Raw genomic sequence first — 23,337 nt, 5'->3', positions numbered from 1 at the left:
AGTACCCTGCGCGCCTGGCCGGAGTGGCCGCCTGCTAGCTGGTGAGGTGAGGGCATATAAAAAAAGAAGTATGTACCCCCTGTGCCCTGTCCCACAGTGCTACGAATCCTCTGTTGTCGCCTGTATTACCCTGATATCCTTCAGTTATATAATATATCTAAGGGATATCAGGGTAAATTATACAGGGGGTAATATAACTAGGGGTATCAGGGTATATGAGGGGCAATATAACTGAGGAGGGCTAGGCTACTATCAGACATTTTACAGGGGTAATATAACTTATCTTACCCCTCATCCCTGTATTATGTCCCTGATAGCCCTGCTCACTTATATTACCCCTGTATAATCTACCCTGATACCCCTCAGTTATATAATACAACTGAGGGGTATCAGGTTAAATTATACAGGGTGGGGTAATATAACTAAGGGGTATCAGTGTACATTATTATACAGGGGTAATATAACTAAGGGGTATCAGGGGACATTATTATACAGGGGTAATATAACTTAGGAGGGCTATCAGGGGACATTATACAGAGGTAATATAACTTGTATTACCCCTGTATAATGTCCTTGATAGCCCTCCTCAGTTATATTACCCCTGTATAGGGTACCCTGATACCCCGTAGTTATATTACCCCCTGTATAATTTACCCTGATACCCCTCAGTTAAATTACCCCTGTATAATGTCCCCTGATAGCCCTCCTCAGTCATATGTCATCCACAGATCCCCCATAAAAATGTGTCATCCACAGATCCCCCATAAAAATGTGTCATCCACAGATCCCCCATAACAGTGTGTCATCCACAGATCCCCCATAACAGTGTGTCATCCACAGATCCCCCATAACAGTGTGTCATCCACAGATCCCCCATAACAGTGTGTCATCCACAGATCCCCCATAACAGTGTGTCATCCACAGATCCCCCATAACAGTGTGTCATCCACAGATCCCCCATAACAGTGTGTCATCCACAGATCCCCCATAACAGTGTGTCATCCACAGATCCCCCATAACAGTGTGTCATCCACAGATCCCCCATAACAGTGTGTCATCCACAGATCCCCCACAACAGTGTGTCATCCACAGATCCCCCACAACAGTGTGTCATCCACAGATCCCCCATAACAGTGTGTCATCCACAGATCCCCCATAACAGTGTGTCATCCACAGATCCCCATAACAGTGTGTCATCCACAGATCCCCCATAACAGTGTGTCATCCACAGATCCCCCACAACAGTGTGTCATCCACAGATCCCCCATAACAGTGTGTCATCCACAGATCCCCCATAACAGTGTGTCATCCACAGATCCCCCATAACAGTGTGTCATCCACAGATCCCCCATAACACTGTGTCATCCACAGATCCCCCATAACAGTGCACCTGTGCACTATGGAGAGACTGAAAGGAGGGGAAGATCCGCGGAAGCAAGCAGAGGACGGCACAGCAGACGACTGAATAGCTTCTTTTGTAAGTAAATTATTTTATTATAGTGCTGAAACTGCTTTAAACTCTAAAGAAAAGTTTAGGCAACGTTTCAGATCATACAAAGGCTGCTTGAAAAAGGCTCTTTGTATGAGCTGAAACGTTGCCTACACCACATGGGTGAATAAACCACTTATTTTTATCTGGAGTGCTGTCCGGTTTCCTATATATATATATATAAATACACACATGCGCGGGGCGTGTGTGTTTGTGCTTTAGGGTGCACACCCTAATGCAATAGGCTGCGCACGCCTATGAGTAGGGAAGTAGGCTGAAGATCCTAAAGCTGTCAAGGATTCCTCTATGCGTGGTAAAGGGTAAGCATCTTTGTGAGTAATTTGGTTAATTTTTCTGTAATCCACACAGAATCTGATGTTACCGTCCTTTTTACGGACAAGGAGTAGCGGTGCAGCCCATGATGATATTGGAGTCCTTCATCTCCTGGATCATTTGCTTTATGGATTGGTACATAGTTGGTTGTATAGGCCGATACCTTTCCTTGATCGGTGGGTGTGAACCTGTAGGGATGGAGTGCTTAATGATATCTACTTCTCCATAGTCTGTAGAATGCTTACTGAAGGCACGGTGATGCTCCTTCACAATTTTCAGTACTCCCTCCAATTGGTTTTCTGGCGTTAAAGCCTCTCCCACATGAAGTTCTTAAATTTTGGTCCTGTGGGTGCTGTTTCTTGGTAAGTTGCTCCGTGGTAGCTGTAGCCACACTGATGACATCTTGAAACGTAACTTGGATTAGCTGTGCAATGGGGCGGTATTTTGTTTGTGTTATACTGCTATCATTCAAGTTTAGGAGTCGAATAGGCACTTTACCTTCAGAGACGGTTACTAGGCTTCTGGCAGCTCTAACTAGAGGATGGTCTTCCAAAACAACCGGCTCTACCAGGGCTTGGTAGTCTTGACCCTGAATTCCGACTATAGCTCGGCACCACAATAGGGTTTCGGTATTGGGTTTGAGAATCACAGGTTGATTATCTCGGATGCAGACACAGCAGATTTCTCCTTTTTCGTTGGCGAATCTCTGTTGCGCATTTAGTACACGGATGGTTTGTTGGATCACCTTCTTAAAAGCAGGAGAGGCAGTAGGCACTGACTGGTGCAGCATCTCAACATAACAGTTCCTGAGGACATTCATTCCTAGGACTATTGGAGGGTTGTTGTTATTTTCTCTGACTTGTACCACAATAATGCCTTGTCGAGATAGTGTAGTTCCTCCTACTTGAATGGTAGGTTCCCAATAACCATGTATTGGTACCGGTTTGCCGTAACTGGCTATGAGACTCAGCCAGGATTCTGGGGGCTGGGTAAGCTGATTTTGGTCCCAGTATTTTTTCAAATGCTGCTTGTTGGATGGTAGTGACTTGGGATCCTGTGTCAACTAGGGCAACAAAAGGAACTCTATTTATTTGAAGTGTCACTTCTAGACGGGATCCTACGTATCTTGGCATCCAGTAGGGATCTTCTGGACCTATTGATTTACCTCCCGAGGGGTGGTCTTTGGCCTCGGGGGTCGCCCGTTTAACTGCCAGCAGGTTGCTTTAGTATGGCCTGGTTTGTGACAGTATGTGCAGATAGGCGTGCTAGTGCGGTCAGGAGGGCGTCCACCCGAATTTCTGGAATAAGTCTCTTTATAGTCAGGAGAGAAGAGCCTTCTGGACATAGGTTTCTCATCCTCCACAATAATGTTTTTTTCCACTGTTCCAACTTTTGGTGGACTTTCTCCAGACGTTTAGTCAGGAATTGGACTTGCTCATTAAGGGCAGCAACTGCGTCAGGAATTGGAGCTTGGGTTGCCTGACTGATGACAGGTAAAGGTTTTAAAGGGGTGACCAGCTGTGCTACTGGCACTACAGCGGATCTAGCAGGTTCTGTCGGTTGATTTTTTTTCCAGTATTCTGATAGCTAACTCCTTAAAGTCTAAGAAAGTAGCACTTGGATGTTGGGCGGCTAACATTCTTAGCTGGCTCTTTAGATTGTCTGTATTAACACCTTCAATAAATTGCTCTTTCAGGGTTTTGTCCTGATTCTCTGCCTCACGGGGGTCTACTTGGACAACAGCTCTAAGGGCTTCTTGTAAAGATAATGCAAAGACTCACCCGATTGCTGTTTCTTGCTGAAGAACCTCATCTTGACCTCTGACACGGTTCTGGGTTCAAAGGTGGTGTAGAGACGTTCGAATATCTGCTCCAGTGTCCTCCTCTCTGATCTTGGCCAGGATTTCACTTCTCTGAGAGCAGCTCCTTCCAATTGCGCAAGAAGAATCTCCATCTGTTGCTCTGGGGATACAGGGTACAATCTGAACACAGCAAGCATTTTCTCTTTAAAACCCTTAAAGTGTGAACTTCTCCAGAATATCGTGGGAACCAGGGGGCCCCAAAATAATAAGGCATGGTTAAAGGCATTAAGCTTGGTTCTGCAGCAGTTGGTATTGCGCTGGGATCGACTCCGACTGCCGCAGGGGGTCCGCGGAGGTCAGGCTGCACGTTATCCTCCTGCACAGACATTGTAACAGCAGGTGAATTATGGTTAGGTAAGTTAACTGTGGCTGTAGACACTTTTTGCGCGGTGTTGCTATGGGCAACCGCTATCTTGCAGGTGTATGGCCCTTTAAGAAACTTGGTGCCGGCTGAATGCAGTGCTTGAATAGCGCTTGTTTAGATCTCTGACAGCGCTCCTGGCTATCGACGCTCCTTATAATTAGTAGGGGCAAATCGGAGTACTCACAGGTTGCGATTACTTCTTGAGGGACGGCAAGCAATGCGATTATTTCCTCTCCGTTAGTTCGCATGCGAAGTCTCGCGACTTTTGGGTATGCGCACGTCACACTCTCCTCCCGTCTGCGGTGCCTCACTCTGATGTGGCTGCAAAACAGACGAGACGGCGGTGCGTTTGCATATAGGATCGGCCTCCCAGGATTGATACAGCAAAAGGTAGGAAGGGCTGGCCGGACAATTTTGCATAAATGGGCGGCACTAGGTTTTCCCGCTCTTCAGGGGGTGTCACTAACTTATCCACAGTGATGGCGCAGTATTTTTCAAACAAGAAGGCCTCCGGCGGCCATTTTAAGTGCATAGAAACAGTCCATTTAATTACAGCAAGCCGTTTTAGTAACACATAAATATCTGATTTTCTCACTCTTGACACTGCGATTTTTTTATGCTGAAGACTGGTATAACACTTCCATGCAACTTCCAAACATTTTAAACAGTTCTGTGGCCCAATACAGTGTGCAATAAGTAAAAGTCTCTCAATGAAGCAAAGGGGCTTATTCTCATGCGACAGTCTTTTAAATATGGCGCAGGGGTTAATATCCTGTTCGTGACGCCAAAATTCTAATGCAATGTGCCAGAACCGCAGGGGGCGACACGTGAGGTGCACGGTGGGCCGGTTTACTCACGGTTAGCAGAAAGCCTCCCTGGGCCGGCAGCACAGTGATAAGGAAGACAGCACGAAACCTTCCGGGGCACGCTCTGTGGTAGGGGAGCACCAGCCTAGATGGAGGGTGAGGTGCCCTTGATGACGGCGGTGTTTAGGGTGCTTGTGGCGGCTGGGTCCCTTGGTGGTATTTGTTGTGACGCCAGTACCGTTTATGGTGATACGACCAGTTGTAGTGGTAATATTGAAGAATGAGGTAGACAGTGGTAGGATACAACTCACAACTTTTACTGTGGCTGGTTTAAGTTGCAGCATAAACATCCAGACAGAATACGGTCTCTGGGTATATAGAGGAGTTCTGTTGATCCACTGTTAATAGGTTCTGGCTAGGTCCTGACTCAGGCTGTGGTTCAGTATAATTCTTACTGGTAGGTGACTTTGCTTCCGGTCCCTTTTAAATCCAGTGAAGTTTGGTGAGGTTTCCCGTGGTTAGAGAATCCTTCACCTAGACTCCCCAAAGGTCTTTGATGCCTGGGTAGTGGCTATTATCCTTTGGTTTAAGTCCTTTTTCTACTTTGTCCCTTCATGGACTAGACTTCACTCCTGAGCAGACTTGTGCTTGATCTGCACCGATTAGAGCTGAGCTGGGCTAGATATCCCAGGGTGGTGCTATCCCCATCTAGTGGTGGGATGTATAAAGCACACTTGACCAGCCTATGAACAGGGATACAACAGATGTAGCAATGCAAAATGACAATGAAGCAATAGATTTGCAGTTCCACGTGTCCTGAGTGGGACGCTGCAGATACATCTGCTGAGCAGTGTATCTAATCCTATCCCGTGTGATACTGTCTGCTGAGCTGTGTATCTAATCCTATCCTGTGTGATACTGTCTGCTGAGCTGTGTATCTAATCCTATCCTGTGTGATACAGTCTGCTGAGCTATGTATCTAATCCTATCCTGTGTGATACAGTCTGCTGAGCTGTGTATCTAATCCTCTCCTGTGTGATACTGTCTGCTGAGCTGTGTATCTAATCCTGTCCTGTGTGATACTGTCTGCTGAGCTGTGTATCTAATCTTATCCTGTGTGATACTGTCTGCTGGGCAGTGTATCTAATCCTATCCCGTGTGATACTGTCTGCTGAGCTGTGTATCTAATCCTATCCTGTGTGATACTGTCTGCTGAGCTGTGTATCTAATCCTATCCTGTGTGATACAGTCTGCTGAGCTATGTATCTAATCCTATCCTGTGTGATACAGTCTGCTGAGCTGTGTATCTAATCCTCTCCTGTGTGATACTGTCTGCTGAGCTGTGTATCTAATCCTATCCCGTGTGATACTGTCTGCTGAGCTGTGTATCTAATCCTATCCTGTGTGATACTGTCTGCTGAGCTGTGTATCTAATCCTATCCTGTGTGATACTGTCTGCTGAGCTGTGTATCTAATCCTATCCTGTGTGATACTGTCTGCTGAGCAGTGTATCTAATCCTATCCCGTGTGATACTGTCTGTTGAGCTGTGTATCTAATCCTATCCTGTGTGATACTGTCTGCTGAGCTGTGTATCTAATCCTATCCTGTGTGATACAGTCTGCTGAGCTATGTATCTAATCCTATCCTGTGTGATACAGTCTGCTGAGCTGTGTATCTAATCCTCTCCTGTGTGATACAGTCTGCTGAGCTGTGTATCTAATCCTCTCCTGTGTGATACTGTCTGCTAAGCCGTGTATCTAATCCTATCCTGTGTGATACGGTCTGCTGAGCCGTGTATCTAATCCTATCCTGTGTGATACTGTCTGCTGAGCTGTGTATCTAATCCTATCCTGTGTGATACTGCCTGCTGAGCTGTGTATCTAATCCTCTCCTGTGTGATACAGTCTGCTGAGCTGTGTATCTAATCCTGTCCTGTGTGATACAGTCTGCCGGGCCCTGTATGACTGTTTGGCACCAGGACATCGCCCGCCCCTGATCCTTCCCTCCGTCCCGTGGCTTCTCCTGTATTAGTCGGTGCAGCCGCTCACTGTGCCAGGCTGCATCCTCCTCTCTGCTATCTCTCAGGTAGGTACGGGGCGCTGTCGTGGCTTTTAGTGCTCAGGTTGTTGAGTGAGGGGGGAATTTATTTTTTGGGGGTAATTTGATCTTTTCTTAGATCCTGTGCGGATGGAACCTGTAGCCCTAACACCTTTACAGACAGGACTGTAGGATAAAAGGAGGATTAGGGTTGTGAAATCATGAATGTTTGGAAGGAGGGCATGGAATTGTGATTAGAGGTATTAAAGGGGAACCCTCTGGCAAACAGAACTAACAAAAAACAAGAACCGTGCCAGCTCTGCTATCTGTTTATCAGCAGTACGGAGTGAAGAAGTTAATGTAATGGCGTCATCACTGAGGATTAAGATTCTGCCACATTTCCAGGGGCAGGGCCTTTACTTACAACACTGCTGCAAGAAGAATTGTCGATGCAGCTCTGGATGTGACTAGAGGATATTGCTTGAGGATAACAGACACTAAGCTTTCAGGACAAGGAGCGTGTAACTCAGGATCAGCACAAGAGTCTTTACTAGCACTGGTTAACTCTTTCTTTGCTACAGCGTACAGACAGACGCCATATCTCCTCCTCTTTCCAGTGGTGCTGTTTGGTTGTCCTTACAGCTGAAAGCTTCCCCTCCTGCGCCGATAGATCTGCAGACATGGTTGTCCGCCCCCCGCTGGGAGATGTGAGTGGGATGCCCATTGTCGGACCCTTTGCAGAAAACTGGGCGAACGTTCAGAAGTTCCAGGCTGGAGAAGGAGACGTGCTGATAGACACCTACCCCAAATCTGGTAGGACTATGGACACTTCTGAATATCATAGGTGTGCAGAGGTTGGGGGGCACACCAGGGCCCAGGAGACTGAGCCACCCTGAAGCTCTTATTTCTCTGAGCTATGTTGACCAGTGCCATGTCTTGCCGCATCTCAGGTACCACCTGGATCAGTGAGATTGTAGACTTAATTCTACAGAATGGAGACAAAAAGAAAGCCCAGCGCGGAGCCATTTTCGAGCGGGTGCCCTTTCTGGAGTTTGCAGTGCCTGAAATACCAACAGGTAGGTGGTGCCGATACAGTCACTTCTTTTATAATATATTCCCCATATCTTCCAACATCTAACTTGTTGCCTCATCCTCCTCAGGCACTGAATTGCTTAATGCAATAAAGCCTCCACGAGTGATCAAATCTCATTTATCCGTGCAAACCCTGCCGAACAGCTTCTGGGAAAAGAACTGCAAGGTACTGGATATAACAAGATGTGGGCTTTGTGTGGACCTTGGCTGGTGACAACCTACCATAGACTCAGGTCTATTATTTCCTCCTGTAGGCCCTGGTCTACATCTCTAGAGCTTGGTCTATCACTGCTAATAAAGCTATGTCTACTGTTCCTGCCATGTAACAGGCTTAGGCTACTTTCACACTCGCGTTTTGGCTTTCCGTTTCTGAGATCCTTTCAAGGCTCTCACAAGCGGTCCAAAACTGATCAGTTTCGCCCCTAAGGCATTCTGAATGGAAAAGGATCGGCTCAGAATGCCTCAGTTTGCCTCCGTTCCGTCTCCATTCCGCTCTGGAGGCCGCCTGCAGCGTTTTGCTGTCCGCCTGACGAAGCGGAGCCAAACGGATCCGTCCTGGCACACAATGTAAGTCAATAGGGACGGATCCGTTTTCTCTGACACAATCTGGCACAACAGAAAACGGATCCGTCCTCCATGGACTTTCAATGGTTTTCAAGACTAATCCGTCTTGGTTATATAAGACATAATACAACCGGATCCGTTCATGATGGATGCATGCGGTTGTATTATTGTAACGAAAGCGTTTTTGCAGATCCATGATGGATCCACAAATAATGCTAGTGTGAAAGTAGTCTGATATTAATCTTCCTTGCAGTAGGAATTGGTCACACATTACTCTAAAGGTCCAGGTCCATCTCTTCTTGTAGAATTGGGTCCACCTACTGCATATCCTTTGTGTGTGGTCTCTTGCTTTATGTTTGGGTCCACTTATTTCTCTATTATCAGGTGTCTCATGCTGGGCAGCCTACTATATCTTTCTATATGGGCCGGGTCTAGTTCTCCTCCTGGAGAGCTCGGCTCCGCTTGTTTGACCTCTATCCATGTCTGTCCTGCTTCGTCTCTTTCAATACAGTAATGTCTGTAATCTCTTTAGCCATTTCTTTCCTTTGAACTTTGTCAGTCACTCAAATGTCTCTCGGTGCAGCATTCTCTTAGGCCATCTGGACACCATGAATGGATTATCCAGGTCCACTCTAATGTTGATTATATAGATCTATATATAAAATCTTGTATTGTCTTCTACCCACAGATCATCTACATGGCCCGAAATCCTAAGGATGTGTTAGTGTCGTATTATTACTTCTACCACATGGCCGTTGTGCACCCAGATCCGGGCACATTTGATGAGTTTCTACAAAGCTTCATAAAGGGAAAAAGTATATATGAGATTTATGTCATCTGCTAATTTATAGGCACCGATCGTGGTGAAAACGTTCTGACATCTTAAAGTGGCCATATAGCCTAGATAGCTGTAGGACAAACACTTGTTTATTTTAAAGGGTATGTCCATTTTGCAGAGCTCATGTGTGAGTAAGGCTTTGGTGTCTGATGATGGCTTGCCAACCGGTCTGCTCCACTTCCTCTGCGGTGACTCCCACCATACAGTTTAAACTTTGTAGCCGGTGCCATCAGATGTAGAGAGGGGGGAAGATGGAGGGGAGTAACACAGGTAGGTAGGATACCCTTCTAATGATGTCCTTGCTTGCCTTCCCTAGTTTCTTATGGATCATGGAGCGATCACGTCAAGGACTGGTGGAAGATAAGGCAGGAGAGAGACATCCTCTACCTCTTCTATGAGGACATGTTAGCGGTGAGGTGAACAGTATTTTTATCCACTTATTTTCTGAATTATATCAGAATGGGCTTATGTGACCGATGTCGTCATTGTTACATAGTTAATACGGTTGAAAAAAGACATAAGTCCATGAAGTTCAACCAAGGGATCGGTCGGGACGCGAATCCCAGAAGGAAGTGAGACTCAGATTCCTACACATTTCCATAAGCATTAATGTCATTTACTTTTAAGAATTCGTCTAAACCCTTTATAAGGCCGTCCCCTGTTCCTGCTGTGACCACGTCCGGAGGAGTCTATTCCACAGATTCACAGGTCTTACAGTAAAGAAGTTTTGACGCTTCCGGAGACTGAAGTTTTTCTTCTCCAGTCGGAGGCAGTGCCCCCTTGTCTTCTGAGGGCATTTTACATGGAACAGCTTTTCACCATATTTTTTGTACGGCCCATTTATATACTTGTACAGGTTAATCATGTCCCCCCTTAGACGTCTCTTCTCAAGACTAAATAAATTCAATTCCAGACCCTCCAGGCCCCTTATCAGTTTAGTCGCTCTCCTCTGTACTATCTCCAGCTCCAGGGAGTCCTTTCTATGGACTGGTGCCCAGAACTGAACCATGAGGCCGCACCAGCGCTTTGTAAAGTGGTAATATTACATTCCTGCCCCGCGAGTCCATGCCTCGTTTAATGCAGGACAATATCCTGGTGGCCTTAAAAGCAGCTGATTGACATTGTATGCTGAAATTTAATCTACCATCTACAAGGACACCCAAATCCTTCTCTACAAGTGACTCCCCCAGTGTTACTCCTCCTAGGACAAGGGTTGGCAACCTTTTTTGTACGGAGTGCCGATTAAAAAAAAAAAATCAAAGCTGAAGCACTCGATGTGCCGAGCCATATGGGAAAGTAATATAATACAAATATGTGACATAACCAGGTATTTACTAGCTATGTCCCAAAATTCTCAACAACACTACAACTTTTCAGAAAAATAGATAGTAAAGATTGTCACTGCTCCTCGGAATCCTCCTAAGGGACCAGTATATGGGGGACCAGTATATGGGGGCCTTCCCCACCTACCGTACACTTACTGACAGTGGGGAAGAGCAGCCCTCACTCATTTTTAAGTGACTGAGGGCTGCCCTCCCACACCACTCTCCGACATACATTAGTGCCCCATATACTGGTGACCCCCACAGAGCTGCACCAATCACACTTAGAATTCACCCCCCCACACACAGACTAATCACATTCCGACAAGTAACATTTCCAACAAGCTCTGCATCATTAGAAATTACCAGATCCAACAGAGCATCGCCCCTAGTGGGAGCTTCTACAAACTGGCCCATAAAGTGGTCCTGCAGCAAGTTGAGGAATCTTCTCCCCTTTGCAGTTGAGGCAGAACCATGACCCCAGTCAATGTCTGGGAAGTTAAAATCTCCCATTATGACCCCTGTACCAGCCTGTGCCGCCCGCTCTATTTGGTTTTACAGTTGAACTTCTATCTGCTCTGTGATGTTAGGGGGTCTATGGATTACACCAAGTATTATTTTTATGTGTGTATTTCCCTTTATAATTCCACCTGGATTGACCAGGTACTGCCAATGTCTACCTGCTCCAGTACAACAGCATGTTCCCAGCCTACAATGGGTGATATTGACTATTACACTTGTGTCTGGCAGGGGTGCGCCTGCCTCCCCAATGCCAATTTCTTAACCTAGCCCCTTCCCTTCAGCCCATGGCCCTTCAGCTGACCCTCTCTTGCCGCTACCTGGTGCTGCCTGAGGCGATTGCCTCACCTGGCCTCAATGGTGGTGGACCCCTGATGTCTGGTCTCTAGGGTACTAACAGCATATTCTTGAAGCCTGTCTACACAAGTATTTTTGTAAGTTGACTTCAGAACCTCAATTTAGGAACCAAAACGTGAGATCAGAAAAGTGATGAAGTTCTTGGGGAAGGATTTACCTGAAGATGTTCTGGAGACGATCCACCAGTCCACTACCTTTAAGGCCATGAAAGAGAACAACATGGCCAACTACAGCACCATGCCTTCCCACGTCATGGACTTTACCATCTCACCCTTCATGAGGAAAGGTATGAAGTGTCCCTTCCCACTGATGACATCATAGTGACATCATAGTGACATAGGTCTGCAGTAGACACGTCATAGTCCTTACATCTTGTACGTCCTTTATTTCAGGGATCAGCGGAGACTGGAAGAGCCATCTCACTGTGGCTCAAAATGAACTACTTGATGAATACTACAAGAAGGAGATGTCTGACACCGATCTGACCTTCCGCTTCTAAGACCTTGAAATAACCCACATAACTCATGTATACGCCATTTTATAGCTTAAACACTCATTTTCCTGATTTCTGTTATTCTTGTAGGTCGCAAGTCTGTGGTATTAGTTGTTATTTACCGTATGGAATAAAGTGTAAAAGTTTATACACCCCTAAGGAAGCCTCATACATATTTGTCCGGCCCACAACATGGCTGCCCTTCCTGGGGATACGAAGGATTTTGGTGGATGACACTCTCCTCCTTGTCAATCAGACAAGTTTTTTGAGATTATATACAGAGGATTGTTCACCTACAACCCTCATCATCTTTGTACATATCTTCTTTTCCTGAGATCAAATGCTAAATTGGTTGGTATGTTAAAGGGGTTCTCTGAGTGTTTTATACTGATGAGCATAGGTCATCAGTATGTGATCAATGGAGATATGACTTTTTTCCAGTTTTTTTCCACTTTAAGTTCCCAGTCCGCCCCTGCTGATGACCCGACTTGACCCAAAGTGAGACTTCGGTGAATAAATTTGGTATTTGAATTTTAAACTGAAAAAAAAAAAACATTTTAAAATTTGGATCCGAACTCAGCCAGGATTCCGACTGGTACCTCAGAGTTTGGATCTCTGTACCGGAATTAAATGGATCCGTTTTGATTTTGCACATCACGATGCATCCGTCCCATTAGGATGCGGTTGTGTGAAATCAAAACGGAAATACGTAACTCAATACATTGAAAGTCATGGGTGACGCAGCTTGCAGCGGTTTTGTGTCCGGTCACAAAACGGAATGTTTCCGGAACAGAAGACATCCTGATGCATCCTGAACGGATCTTCACAAGTGTGAAAGTAGCCTAAAGTGGATAATACTACATAGCTATATAGCAAAAAGTTCATCAAAGGTTGTAAACGATGGATGCAATAGAAGTAATAGTCAATGTAGGGGGAGAGAACAGTAACATCAGTTGATGTATATGCTGATAAATCTCTTAAAATGTATGATCTTAAAAGGGTTTTCCCATCACAGACAATGTGGGCATATCACTAGGATCTGCCCCCATTGTCTGATAGGTGCAGGTCCAGCCAGCGCTCGGCTATTTTCAGTGGCCCCATAGAAATGAATAAAGGGTGGCTGCGCATGCGCAGTGCGTGCTCCACCACCTTTCCCCGCTCTGTTCTCGGTGTAGGTGTGAGACCCAGAGGTGGGACTCGCACCTATCAGACAATGGGGGCATATCTTAGTGATATGCCCCCATTGTCTGTGATGGGAAAACCCCTTTTAATTTCAGAAAGATATTAGTTCAATTGCATCAATCAACTGGAGAGCAGAGCATGGCAGTGTGATATCTGCTGATGGAAGGCAAATCCACGGATCAATAGGTGGCTGAAATAACGGGTAAGTAATGAACGGAATTTCACACTCTTCCCACTTATAATTTGGAGGGTTACTAAGTAAAGAGTTGCTCATTGCTGGTAAACACTATCAGGATCTGTGTGTGGGTAGGGTTGGCAATGACAGAATCCGCAGGCTCCAGAGGTTTAAAAGTTCAAATGAGGTTTATTTTGTTCAAAACAACACAGTGGCATCAAAGTTGAGAAGTCACTATGAGCAATTCACAGGTAGGAAACAGAAACAAAACCCGCCTGTATGGGCTCTAACCAAACACAGGTTACCTCACCTAAAGACTTCAATATAACCAGATCAGATTTCTCATGGCAAGCATTTGCAGCTTTGACCCCTGCTGAGCCTTCCAACCCTGTATTTATCCTCCAGTAATGAGCCATAGCAGCTGCACCTTGGACTCTAGGAGAAAGTGGTGTACTGGAGTGGGGAGGGAATGGCAAGTGTCAAAACCAATCGTACCTGCCATCCCATAAAAAAATCCAGCCCTGCGAACAAATTTACAAAAGACCTCAGCAAACTAAAATTAGGTGGGGGAACCCAGCTTTCTTTGACCAACCTTGCATCTACTGAACTATACTGCCATAATGCTGGCAGTATAATACAGTAGATGTAAGGTCAGGCAAAGACACACATAAATATAAATCTTGAGATGGAGCAGTGTTCATAATGAGAAATCACGCTTCCACATGGAGCGTGTTTTTTCCCCTCACACTAGACGCTCTTAGCATCATACAGTAAACTGTAGATAATACATTAGCATTCCCCTGCAGTTTTCCTGGCTTATGTTCCACTTGTGGTAAAGTGTATGTAAAAGTCTTGCAAGGGGTGTATATCTCACCAAGGTTTCTCAACTGGGTGAGGTAAGTAAAATCTAAAAAAAAGCTAAAGTGGTTTCAGCAAGGTGTAGGTTGCTGAGTCAATTTTGTTAACAGTTCAAGGGCTGGGTTTTATTTGGACTGGGAAGGTAGGTTTGGAAGTGGGACCTCCCCAGTCCACCCCCACCCCAGGGCAGATTTTCCCCTAGCCTGAGGGATCCCCAGGTGTAGCCAGCTGGGATCATTAGGGGGAAATAAAAGCACATCCCAGGCTGTTAGTCTGGGAGTGTTATGCCTGGAAAAAGTCTAGGAAGCTGGCTGCGTTGCTGGCTAGAGACGCCGGATTCTCTGTGTGTGACCTGCGCTCAATAGGTGAGCTAGAAACTAATCTGTATTAGTTAGAGCTCAGACAGGCAGGAGTTCATTTTGTTTGGTTTATGTTTTGTGGTGATGGAACTTCACCGTACCTAGTGAATTATAACTGGTTTTGCCTGTAAATTGGCAGAGTGTCATAAAATAAAGCAGCAATTTGGACTTTAATCCTGTTGTCTGCAAAGGAATCTGTCACCGCCGCCCTGCTTGAAAGAGCAATCCCTTACACAAAAATCTGTAAAGACTAGAACCATCTGGCAGGGGTGTGGAAACCGTATCGCCCGACGCCCGGGACATGCAGTTACGGGCGCTGGGCAGGTAGTTTGTTCAGTAGCTTAGCCCTGCTGCGGGCAAGTAGCAGGGCTTAGATGGCTTCGTTTACCGGAGCAGTGGACGCAGTGGATCGGCTACGAGCTGGGGGTGTGGAGCGGCGGTGACCAAGCAGTGGGCGTAGAGCAGTGACGCAGCCGCGGTGACAGAGCGGAGGGGGGGGGGTCGTGGTGTAGTGACAGCGTGAGAAAGAAGAAATTACAGAGCTGGAGGGGTGGAGCAATGAAAGGTTCTGTCATGTCTCCGGCTCGGGAGGGGGGGGGGGGGGCAGTGACAGAGCCGTTACAGAGCCAGGGGCATTGATAGAACTCTCAACTCTGCCACCATCCCTCAGAGGACCCCCTTTCTGCAGGTGTTGTCAAACTGGGAAGGTGAGGGGGGTCCTTTCCATGCCACATCAGTAGCTAATTTGCCTAAACCACCTAGAGGTATGGGTAGTAATGTGCTAAGAGCAAGAGTGTGCACTAAACTAATTGCTGTGATCACATTAAGGCCTCGTTCACACCAGGCAGTGCGTTCCGGCCTGATTCTGTCCAGAATGCACTGCACCGCATTACGGCCGGCTAACTATATTGTGGTGCAGGAGGGGGCGTAGTGGTCTGTTGAAGTGATTGGCACCATAACCATGCCCAACGGCTGCAATGCGATCGGTTGCACAGGATCGCAAGGCACATTATTGCTGAAGATGTTCTGGAGACGATCCACCAGTCCACTACATTATTAAAATAAGCAGCATTTTGACCGGACCTCAGGCATAATTGTGCCTTGCGATCCCGTGCATCCGATTGCCTGCGGCTGTGGCTACGTTGCCATTCACTTCAATGGATCGTCACGCCCCCTCCTGCCCCACAACATAGTGAGCTGGCCACGATGTAGTGCATTCTGGACAGAATCATCTGGTGTGAACGAGGACTAAACTTAGAGTCATTTCACACCACAAAGACTGGAACGCAAGCCAGCCACCTCCCTGCATAAGGAAGCATGGCGGTGCGTGGAAATATGGTTTTGATTTAAAATAATTTTTTGTATCAGCACAAATAGATTGTCTTGAGGGACAAGTAGATCGGCCCCGCTTTAGTTCTTCGAAAAGTAGTTATTTTTTTTTATTTCCACACCCCTGCATCTGGTCACTCTTGAATTTCTCTTTGTTATGTTTCATCCACTCAAGAGGAGCATGGTCGGTCACCAATGTAAATTTCCTACCACCCAGCAGATAGTATCTGAGTGACTCCAATACTCATTCACAAGGTGTGACAGAACTGCTCCCAACCCCGAATCAGAAGCATCCGTCTGACATTCTATCACATCCCTTATATACCCAGCAAGGGATATGTTTGCAGACAGCCTATGATGCAATATATGCCCACCGAGGAATATATGTGCAGATAGCCTATCACCCTTCCTACAGTTGCAAGAAAAAGTATGTGATCCCTTTGGAATGATATGGATTTCTGCACAAATTGGTCATAAAGTGTGATCTGATCTTCATCTAAGTCACAACAATAGACAATCACAGTCGGCTTAAACTAATAACACACAAAGAATTAAATGTTACCATGTTTTTATTGAACACACCATGTAAACATTCACAGTGCAGGTGGAAAAAGTATGTGAACCCCTAGACTAATGACATCTCCAAGAGCTAATTGGAGTGAGGTGTCAGCCAAATGGAGTCCAATCAATGAGATGAGATTGGAGGTGTTGGTTACAGCTGCCCTGCCCTATAAGAAACACACACCAGTTCTGGGTTTGCTTTTCACAAGAAGCATTGCCTGATGTGAATGATGCCTCACACAAAAGAGCTCTCAGAAGACCTATGATTAAGAATTGTTGACTTGCATAAAGCTGGAAAGGGTTATAAAAGTATCTCCAAAAGCCTTCCTGTTCATCAGTCCACGGTAAGACAAATTGTCTATAAATGGAGAAAGTTCAGCACTGCTGCTACTCTCCCTAGGAGTGGACATCCTGTAAAGATGACTGCAAGAGCACAGCGCAGACTGCTCAATGGGGTGAAGAAGAATCCTAGAGTGTCAGCTAAAGACTTACAAAAGTCTCTGGCATATGCTGACATCCCTGTTAGCGAATCTACGATACGTAAAACACTAAACAAGAATGGATTTCATGGGAGGATACCACAGAGGAAGCCACTGCTGTCCAAAAAACATTGCTGCACATTTACAGTTTGCACAAGAGCACCTGGATGTTCCACAGCAGTACTGGCAAAATATTCTGTGGACAGATGAAATCAAAGTTGAGTTGTTTGGAAGAAACACACAACACTATGTTTGGAGAAAAAGAGGCACAGCACACCAACATCAAAACCTCATCCCAACTGTGAAGTATGGTGGTGGGAGCATCATGGTTTGGAGCTGCTTTGCTGCGTCAGGGCCTGGACGGATTGCTATCATCGAAGGAAAAATGAATTCCCAAGTTTATCAAGACATTTTGCAGGAGAACTTAAGGCCATCTGTCCACCAGCTGAAGCTCAACAGAAGATGAGTGCTGCAACAGGACAACGACCCAAAGCATAGAAGTAAATCAACAACAGAATGGCTTAAACTGAAGAAAATCCGCCTTCTGGAGTGGCCCAGTCAGAGTCCTGACCTCAACCCAATTGAGATGCTGTGGCATGACCTCAAGAAAGCGATTCACACCAGACATCCCAAGAATATTGCTGAACTGAAACAGTTCTGTAAAGAGGAATGGTGAAGAATTACTCCTGACCGTTGTGCATGTCTGATCTGCAAATACAGGAAATGTTTGGTTGAAGTTATTGCTGCCAAAGGAGGTTCAACCAGTTATTAAATTCAAGGGTTCACATACTTTTTCCACCTGCACTGTGAATGTTTACATGGTGTGTTCAATAAAAACATGGTAACATTTAACTCTTTGTGTGTTATTAGTTAAAGCAGACTGTGATTGTCTATTGTTGTGACTTAGATGAAGATCAGATCACATTTTATGACAAATTTGTGCAGAAATCCATATCATTGAAAAGGGTTCACATACTTTTTCTTGCAACTGTACATACCCACCAAGGGATATGTGTACAGACAGACTACCACACACCTTATATACCCACCAAGGGATATGTGTGCTGACAGCCTATCACACCTTATATACCCACCAAGGAAAATGTGTGCAGACAGCTTATTACACACCTTATACAGTCAGGTCCATAAATATTGGGACATTGACACAATTCTAACATTTTTGGCTCTATACACCACCACAATGGATTTGAAATAAAACAAACAAGATGTGCTTTACCTGCAGACTGTCAGCTTTAATTTGAGGGTATTTACATCCAAATCAGGTGAACGGTGTAGGAATTACAACAGTTTGCATATGTGCCTCCAACTTGTTAAGTGGCCAAAAGTATTGGGACATAATAATAATCATAATTCAAACTTTCACTTTTTAATACTTGGTTGCAAGTCAATTGCAGCCTGAAGTCTGTAACGCATATACATCACCAGACGCTGGGTCTCATCCCTGGTGATGCTCTGCCAGGCCTCTACTGCAACTGTCTTCAGTTCCTGCTTGTTCTTGGGGCATTTTCCCTTCAGTTTTGTCTTCAGCAAGTGAAATGCATGCTCAATCGGATTCAGGTCAGGTGATTGACTCGGCCATTGCATAACATTCCACTTCTTTCCCTTAAAAAACTCTTTGGTTGCTTTTGCAGTATGCTTTGGGTCATTGTCCATCTGCACTGTGAAGCGCCGTCCAATGAGTTCTGAAGCATTTGGCTGAATATGAGCAGATAATATTGCCCGAAACACTTCAGACTTCATCCTGCTGCTTTTGTCAGCAGTCACATCATCAATAAATACAAGAGAACCAGTTCCATTGGCAGCCATACATGCCCCCGCCATGACACTACCACCACCATGCTTCACTGATGAGGTGGTATGCTTAGGATCATGAGCAGTTCCTTTCCTTCTCCATACTCTTCTCTTCCCATCACTCTGGTACAAGTTGATCTTGGTCTCATCTGTCCATAGGATGTTGTTCCAGAACTGTGAAGGCTTTTTTAGATGTCGTTTAGCAAACTCTAATCTGGCCTTTCTGTTTTTGATGCTCACCAATGGTTTACATCTTGTGGTGAACCCTCTGTATTCACTCTGATGAAGTCTTCTCTTGATTGTTGACTGACACACATACACCTACCTCCTGGAGAGTGTTCTTGATCTGGCCAACTGTTGTGAAGGGCGTTTTCTTCACCAGGGAAAAAATTCTTCGCTCATTCACCACCGTTGTTTTCCATGGTCTTCCGGGTCTTTTGGTGTTGCTGAGCTCACCGGTGCGTTCCTTCTTTTTAAGAATGTCCCAAACAGTTGTTTTGGCCAGGCCTAATGTTTTTGCCATCTCTCTGATGGGTTTGTTGTGTTTTTCAGCCTAATGATGGCTTGCTTCACTGATAGTGACAGCTCTTTGGATCTCATCTTGAGAGTTGACAGCAACAGATTCCAAATACAAATAGCAGACTGGAAATGAACTCTGGACCTTTTATCTGCTCATTGTAATTGGGATAATGAGGGAATAACACACACCTGGCCATGGAACAGCTGAGAAGCCAATTGTCCCATTACTTTTGGTCACTGAACAAGTAGGAGGCACATATGCAAACTGTTGTAATTCCTGCACCGTTCACCTGATTTGGATGTAAATACCCTCAAATTAAAGCTGACAGTCTGCAGTTAAAGCACATCTTGTTCGTTTCATTTCAAATCCATTGTGGTGGTGTATAGAGCCAAAAATGTTAGAATTGTGTCGATGTCCCAATATTTATGGACCTGACTGTATACCCACCGAGGGAAATGTGTGCAGACACCCTATCACACCTTATATACCCACCGAGGGATATGTGTACAGATAGCCTATCATACACCTTATATACCCAGTGAGAGATATGTGTACAGACAGCCTATCAAACACCTTATATATACACCGAGGGATATGTGTACAGATAGCCTATCACACACATTGTATACCCACTGAGGGATATGTGTGTAGACAGCCGATCACACCTTATATACCCATGAGGGATATGTGTGCAGACAGCCTATCACACCTTATATACCCACCGAGGGATATGTGTGCAGACAGCCTATCACACACCTTATATACCCACCGAGGGAGATGTGTGCAGACAGCCTATCACACACCTTATATACCCACCCAGGGAAATGTGTACAGACAGAATATCACACACATTATATACCCACCGAGGGATATGTGTGCAGACAGTCTATCACACCTTATATACCCGCCAAGGGATATGTGTGCAGACAGCCTATTACACACCTTATATACCCACCGAGGGATATGTGTGCAGACAGCCTATCACACCTTATATACCCGCCAAGGGATATGTGTGCAGACAGCCTATTACACACCTTATATACCCACCGAGGGATATGTGTGCAGACAGCCTATTACACACCTTATATACCCACCAAGGGAAATGTGTGCAGACAGCCGATCACACCTTATATACCCATTGAGGGATATGTGTGTAGACAGCCTATCACACATCCTATATAGCCACAGAGGGATATGTGTGCAGACAGCCTATCACACATCATATATACCCACCAAGGGATATGTGTGCAGACAGCCTATTACACACCTTATATACCCACCGAGGGATATGTGTACAGACAGCCTATCACACCTTATATACCTACCGAGGGATATGTGTGCAGACAGCCTATCACACCTTATATACCCACGAGGGATATTTGAGTAGACAGCCTATCACACACCTTATATACCAACCGAGGGAAATGTGTGCAGGCACCCTATCACACCTTATATACAGTCAGGTCCATAAATATTGGGACATCTACACAATTCTAACATTTTTGGCTCTATACACCACCACAATGGATTTGAAGTGAAACAAACAAGAAATTTGAGGGTATTTACATCCAAATCAGGTGAACGGTGCAGGAATTACAGCAGTTTGCATATGTGCCTCCCAGTTGTTAAGGGACCAAAAGTAATGGGACAGAATAATAATCATAAATCAAACGTTCACTTTTTATTACTTGGTTGCAAATCCTTTGCAGTCAATTACAGCCTGAAGTCTGGAACGCATAGACATCACCAGACGCTGGTTTCATCCCTGGTGATGCTCTGCCAGGCCTCTACTGCATCTGTCTTCAGTTCCTGATTGCTCTTGGGGCATTTTCCCTTCAGTTTTGTCTTCAGCAAGTGAAATGCTCAATCGGATTCAGGTCCGGTGATTGACTTGGCCATTGCAGAACATTCCACTTCTTTCCCTTATAAAACTCTTTGGTTGCGTTTGCAGTATGCTTTGGGTCATTGTCCATCTGCACTGTGAAGCGCCGTCCAATGAGTTCTGAAGCATTTGGCTGAATATGAGCAGATAATATTGCCCAAAACACTTCAGAATTCCTCCTGCTGCTTTTGTCAGCAGTCACATCATCAATAAATACAAGAGAAGCAGTTCCATTGGCAGCCATACATGCCCCCGCCATGACACTACCACCACCATGCTTCACTGATGAGGTGGTATGCTTAGGATCATGAGCAGTTCCTTTCCTTCTCCATACTCTTCTCTTCCCATCACTCTGGTACAAGCTGATCTTGGTCTCATCTGTCCATAGGATGTTGTTCCAGAACTGTGAAGGCTTTTTTAGATGTCGTTTGGCAAACTCTAATCTGGCCTTCCTGTTTTTGAGGCTCACCAATGGTTTACATCTTGTGGTGAACCCTCTGTATTCACCCTGGTGAAGTCTTCTCTTGATTGTTGACTTTGACACACATACACCTACCTCCTGGAGAGTGTTCTTGATCTGGCCAACTGTTGTGAAGGGTGTTTTCTTCACCAGGGAAAGAATTCTTCGGTCATCCACCACAGTTGTTTTCCATGGTCTTCCGGGTCTTTTGGTGTTGCTGAGCTCACCGGTGCGTTCCTTCTTTTTAAGAATGTTCCAAACAGTTGTTTTGGCCGCGCATAATGTTTTTGCTATCTCTCTGATGGGTTTGTTTATTTTTTTCAGCCTAATGATGGCTTCACTGATAGTGACAGCTCTTTGGATCTCATCTTAAGAGTTGACAGCAACAGATTCCAAATGAAAATAACAGACTGGAAATTACCTCTGACCTTTTATCTGCTCATTGTAATTGGGATAATGAGGGAGTAACACACACCGGCCATGGAACAGCTGAGAAGACAATTGTCCCATTACTTTTGGTCCCTTAACAAGTGGGAGACACATATGCAAACTGTTGTAATTCCTGCACCGTTCACCTGATTTGGATGAAACTCCCCTCAAATTAAAGCTGACGGTCTGCAGTTAAGGCTACTTTCACACTTGCGTTTGGGGTTCCACTTGTGAGATCTGTTTGAGGGCTCTCACCAGCGGCCCCGAACGGATCCGTTCATCCCCAATGCATTCTGAATGGATAAGGATCCGTTCAGAATGCATCAGTTTGGCTCCGTTCCGCCTCCATTCCGCTCTGGAGGCTGCCTGCAGCGTTTTGGTGTCCGCCTGGCCGTGCGGAGCCAAACGGATCCGTCCTGAATTACAATGCAAGTCAATGGGGACGGATCCGTTTGAAGTTGACACAATATGGTGCAATTGCAAATGGATCCGTCCCCCATTGACTTTCATTGTAAAGTCAGGAGTCCCTATTAACCCCTTAGTGACCAAGCCTGTTTGGGCCTTTATGACCAAGCGTTTTTCTTCCTTTTTTCATGGTCTCGTTCCAAGAGCTATAACTTTTGTATTTTTTCGTCTATATAGCTTTATGAGGGCGTGTTTTTTATGGGACAAGTTGTAGTTTTTAATGGCGCCATTTTGGGGTACACATAACTTTCTGATTAACTTTTATTAACTCTTTCTGGGAGGGAGATGGGGAAAAATAGCAATACTGCCACTGCGTTTTTACATTATAAATTTTATGGCGTTCATTTTTCGGTACAAATAACATAATATCTTTATTCTCTGGGTCAGTACGATTACAGTGATACTAAATACTTATAATTTTGTTTACGTTTTACTACTTTTTTTGCAATAAAACCCCTTTTATTACCAAAAAAATGATTTTGCATTGCCACTTCACAAGACCCATAACTTTTTTTTATTTTTTTATATGGAATTGTGTGAGGGCTTGATTTTTGAAAGATGACTTGTATTTTTCATTGGTATGATTTTGGAGTAAATGCAGCTTTTTGATCGCTTGTTATTACGTTTTTTTCGGTGGAAACTAAGAATAAATTCGAAATTCTGTCTTTTTTTTTTACGGCGTTCACCATAGGGGATAATTTATGTAATATTTATGTAGTCCCGGTCGGTACGGACGCGGCAATACCAAAC

General features: G+C 45.1%; 1 protein-coding gene across 1 annotated transcript; it reads left to right on the top strand.

Annotated features, from left to right (window-relative positions):
- The first annotated feature begins 7,537 nt into the window (after positions 1-7,537).
- On the top strand, positions 7,538-12,235 carry LOC121007540 (sulfotransferase 1 family member D1-like). Its single transcript, XM_040439552.1, has 7 exons — positions 7,538-7,704; positions 7,842-7,967; positions 8,052-8,149; positions 9,236-9,362; positions 9,702-9,796; positions 11,689-11,869; positions 11,976-12,235. The coding sequence occupies exons 1-7, from the start codon at positions 7,572-7,574 to the stop codon at positions 12,080-12,082; spliced, it is 867 nt and encodes a 288-aa protein (XP_040295486.1). The 5' UTR covers positions 7,538-7,571; the 3' UTR covers positions 12,083-12,235.
- The last annotated feature ends 11,102 nt before the right edge of the window (positions 12,236-23,337 follow it).

Source organism: Bufo bufo, chromosome 7, assembly GCF_905171765.1.
Source record: "Bufo bufo chromosome 7, aBufBuf1.1, whole genome shotgun sequence".
In the NCBI taxonomy this organism is placed as follows: domain Eukaryota; kingdom Metazoa; phylum Chordata; class Amphibia; order Anura; family Bufonidae; genus Bufo; species Bufo bufo.
This window is presented reverse-complemented; position numbering and strand designations above follow the sequence as displayed.

Excerpts from the sequence above, each read along its gene's own strand:
- LOC121007540 (XM_040439552.1), top strand. The coding sequence starts at position 7,572 with ATGGTTGTCCGCCCCCCGCTGGGAGATGTGAGTGGGATGCCCATTGTC. Across the intron at positions 9,797-11,688 it reads TCTATGAGGACATGTTAGCG|GAACCAAAACGTGAGATCAG; the intron begins GTGAGGTGAACA and ends ACCTCAATTTAG. Across the intron at positions 11,870-11,975 it reads CTCACCCTTCATGAGGAAAG|GGATCAGCGGAGACTGGAAG; the intron begins GTATGAAGTGTC and ends CCTTTATTTCAG.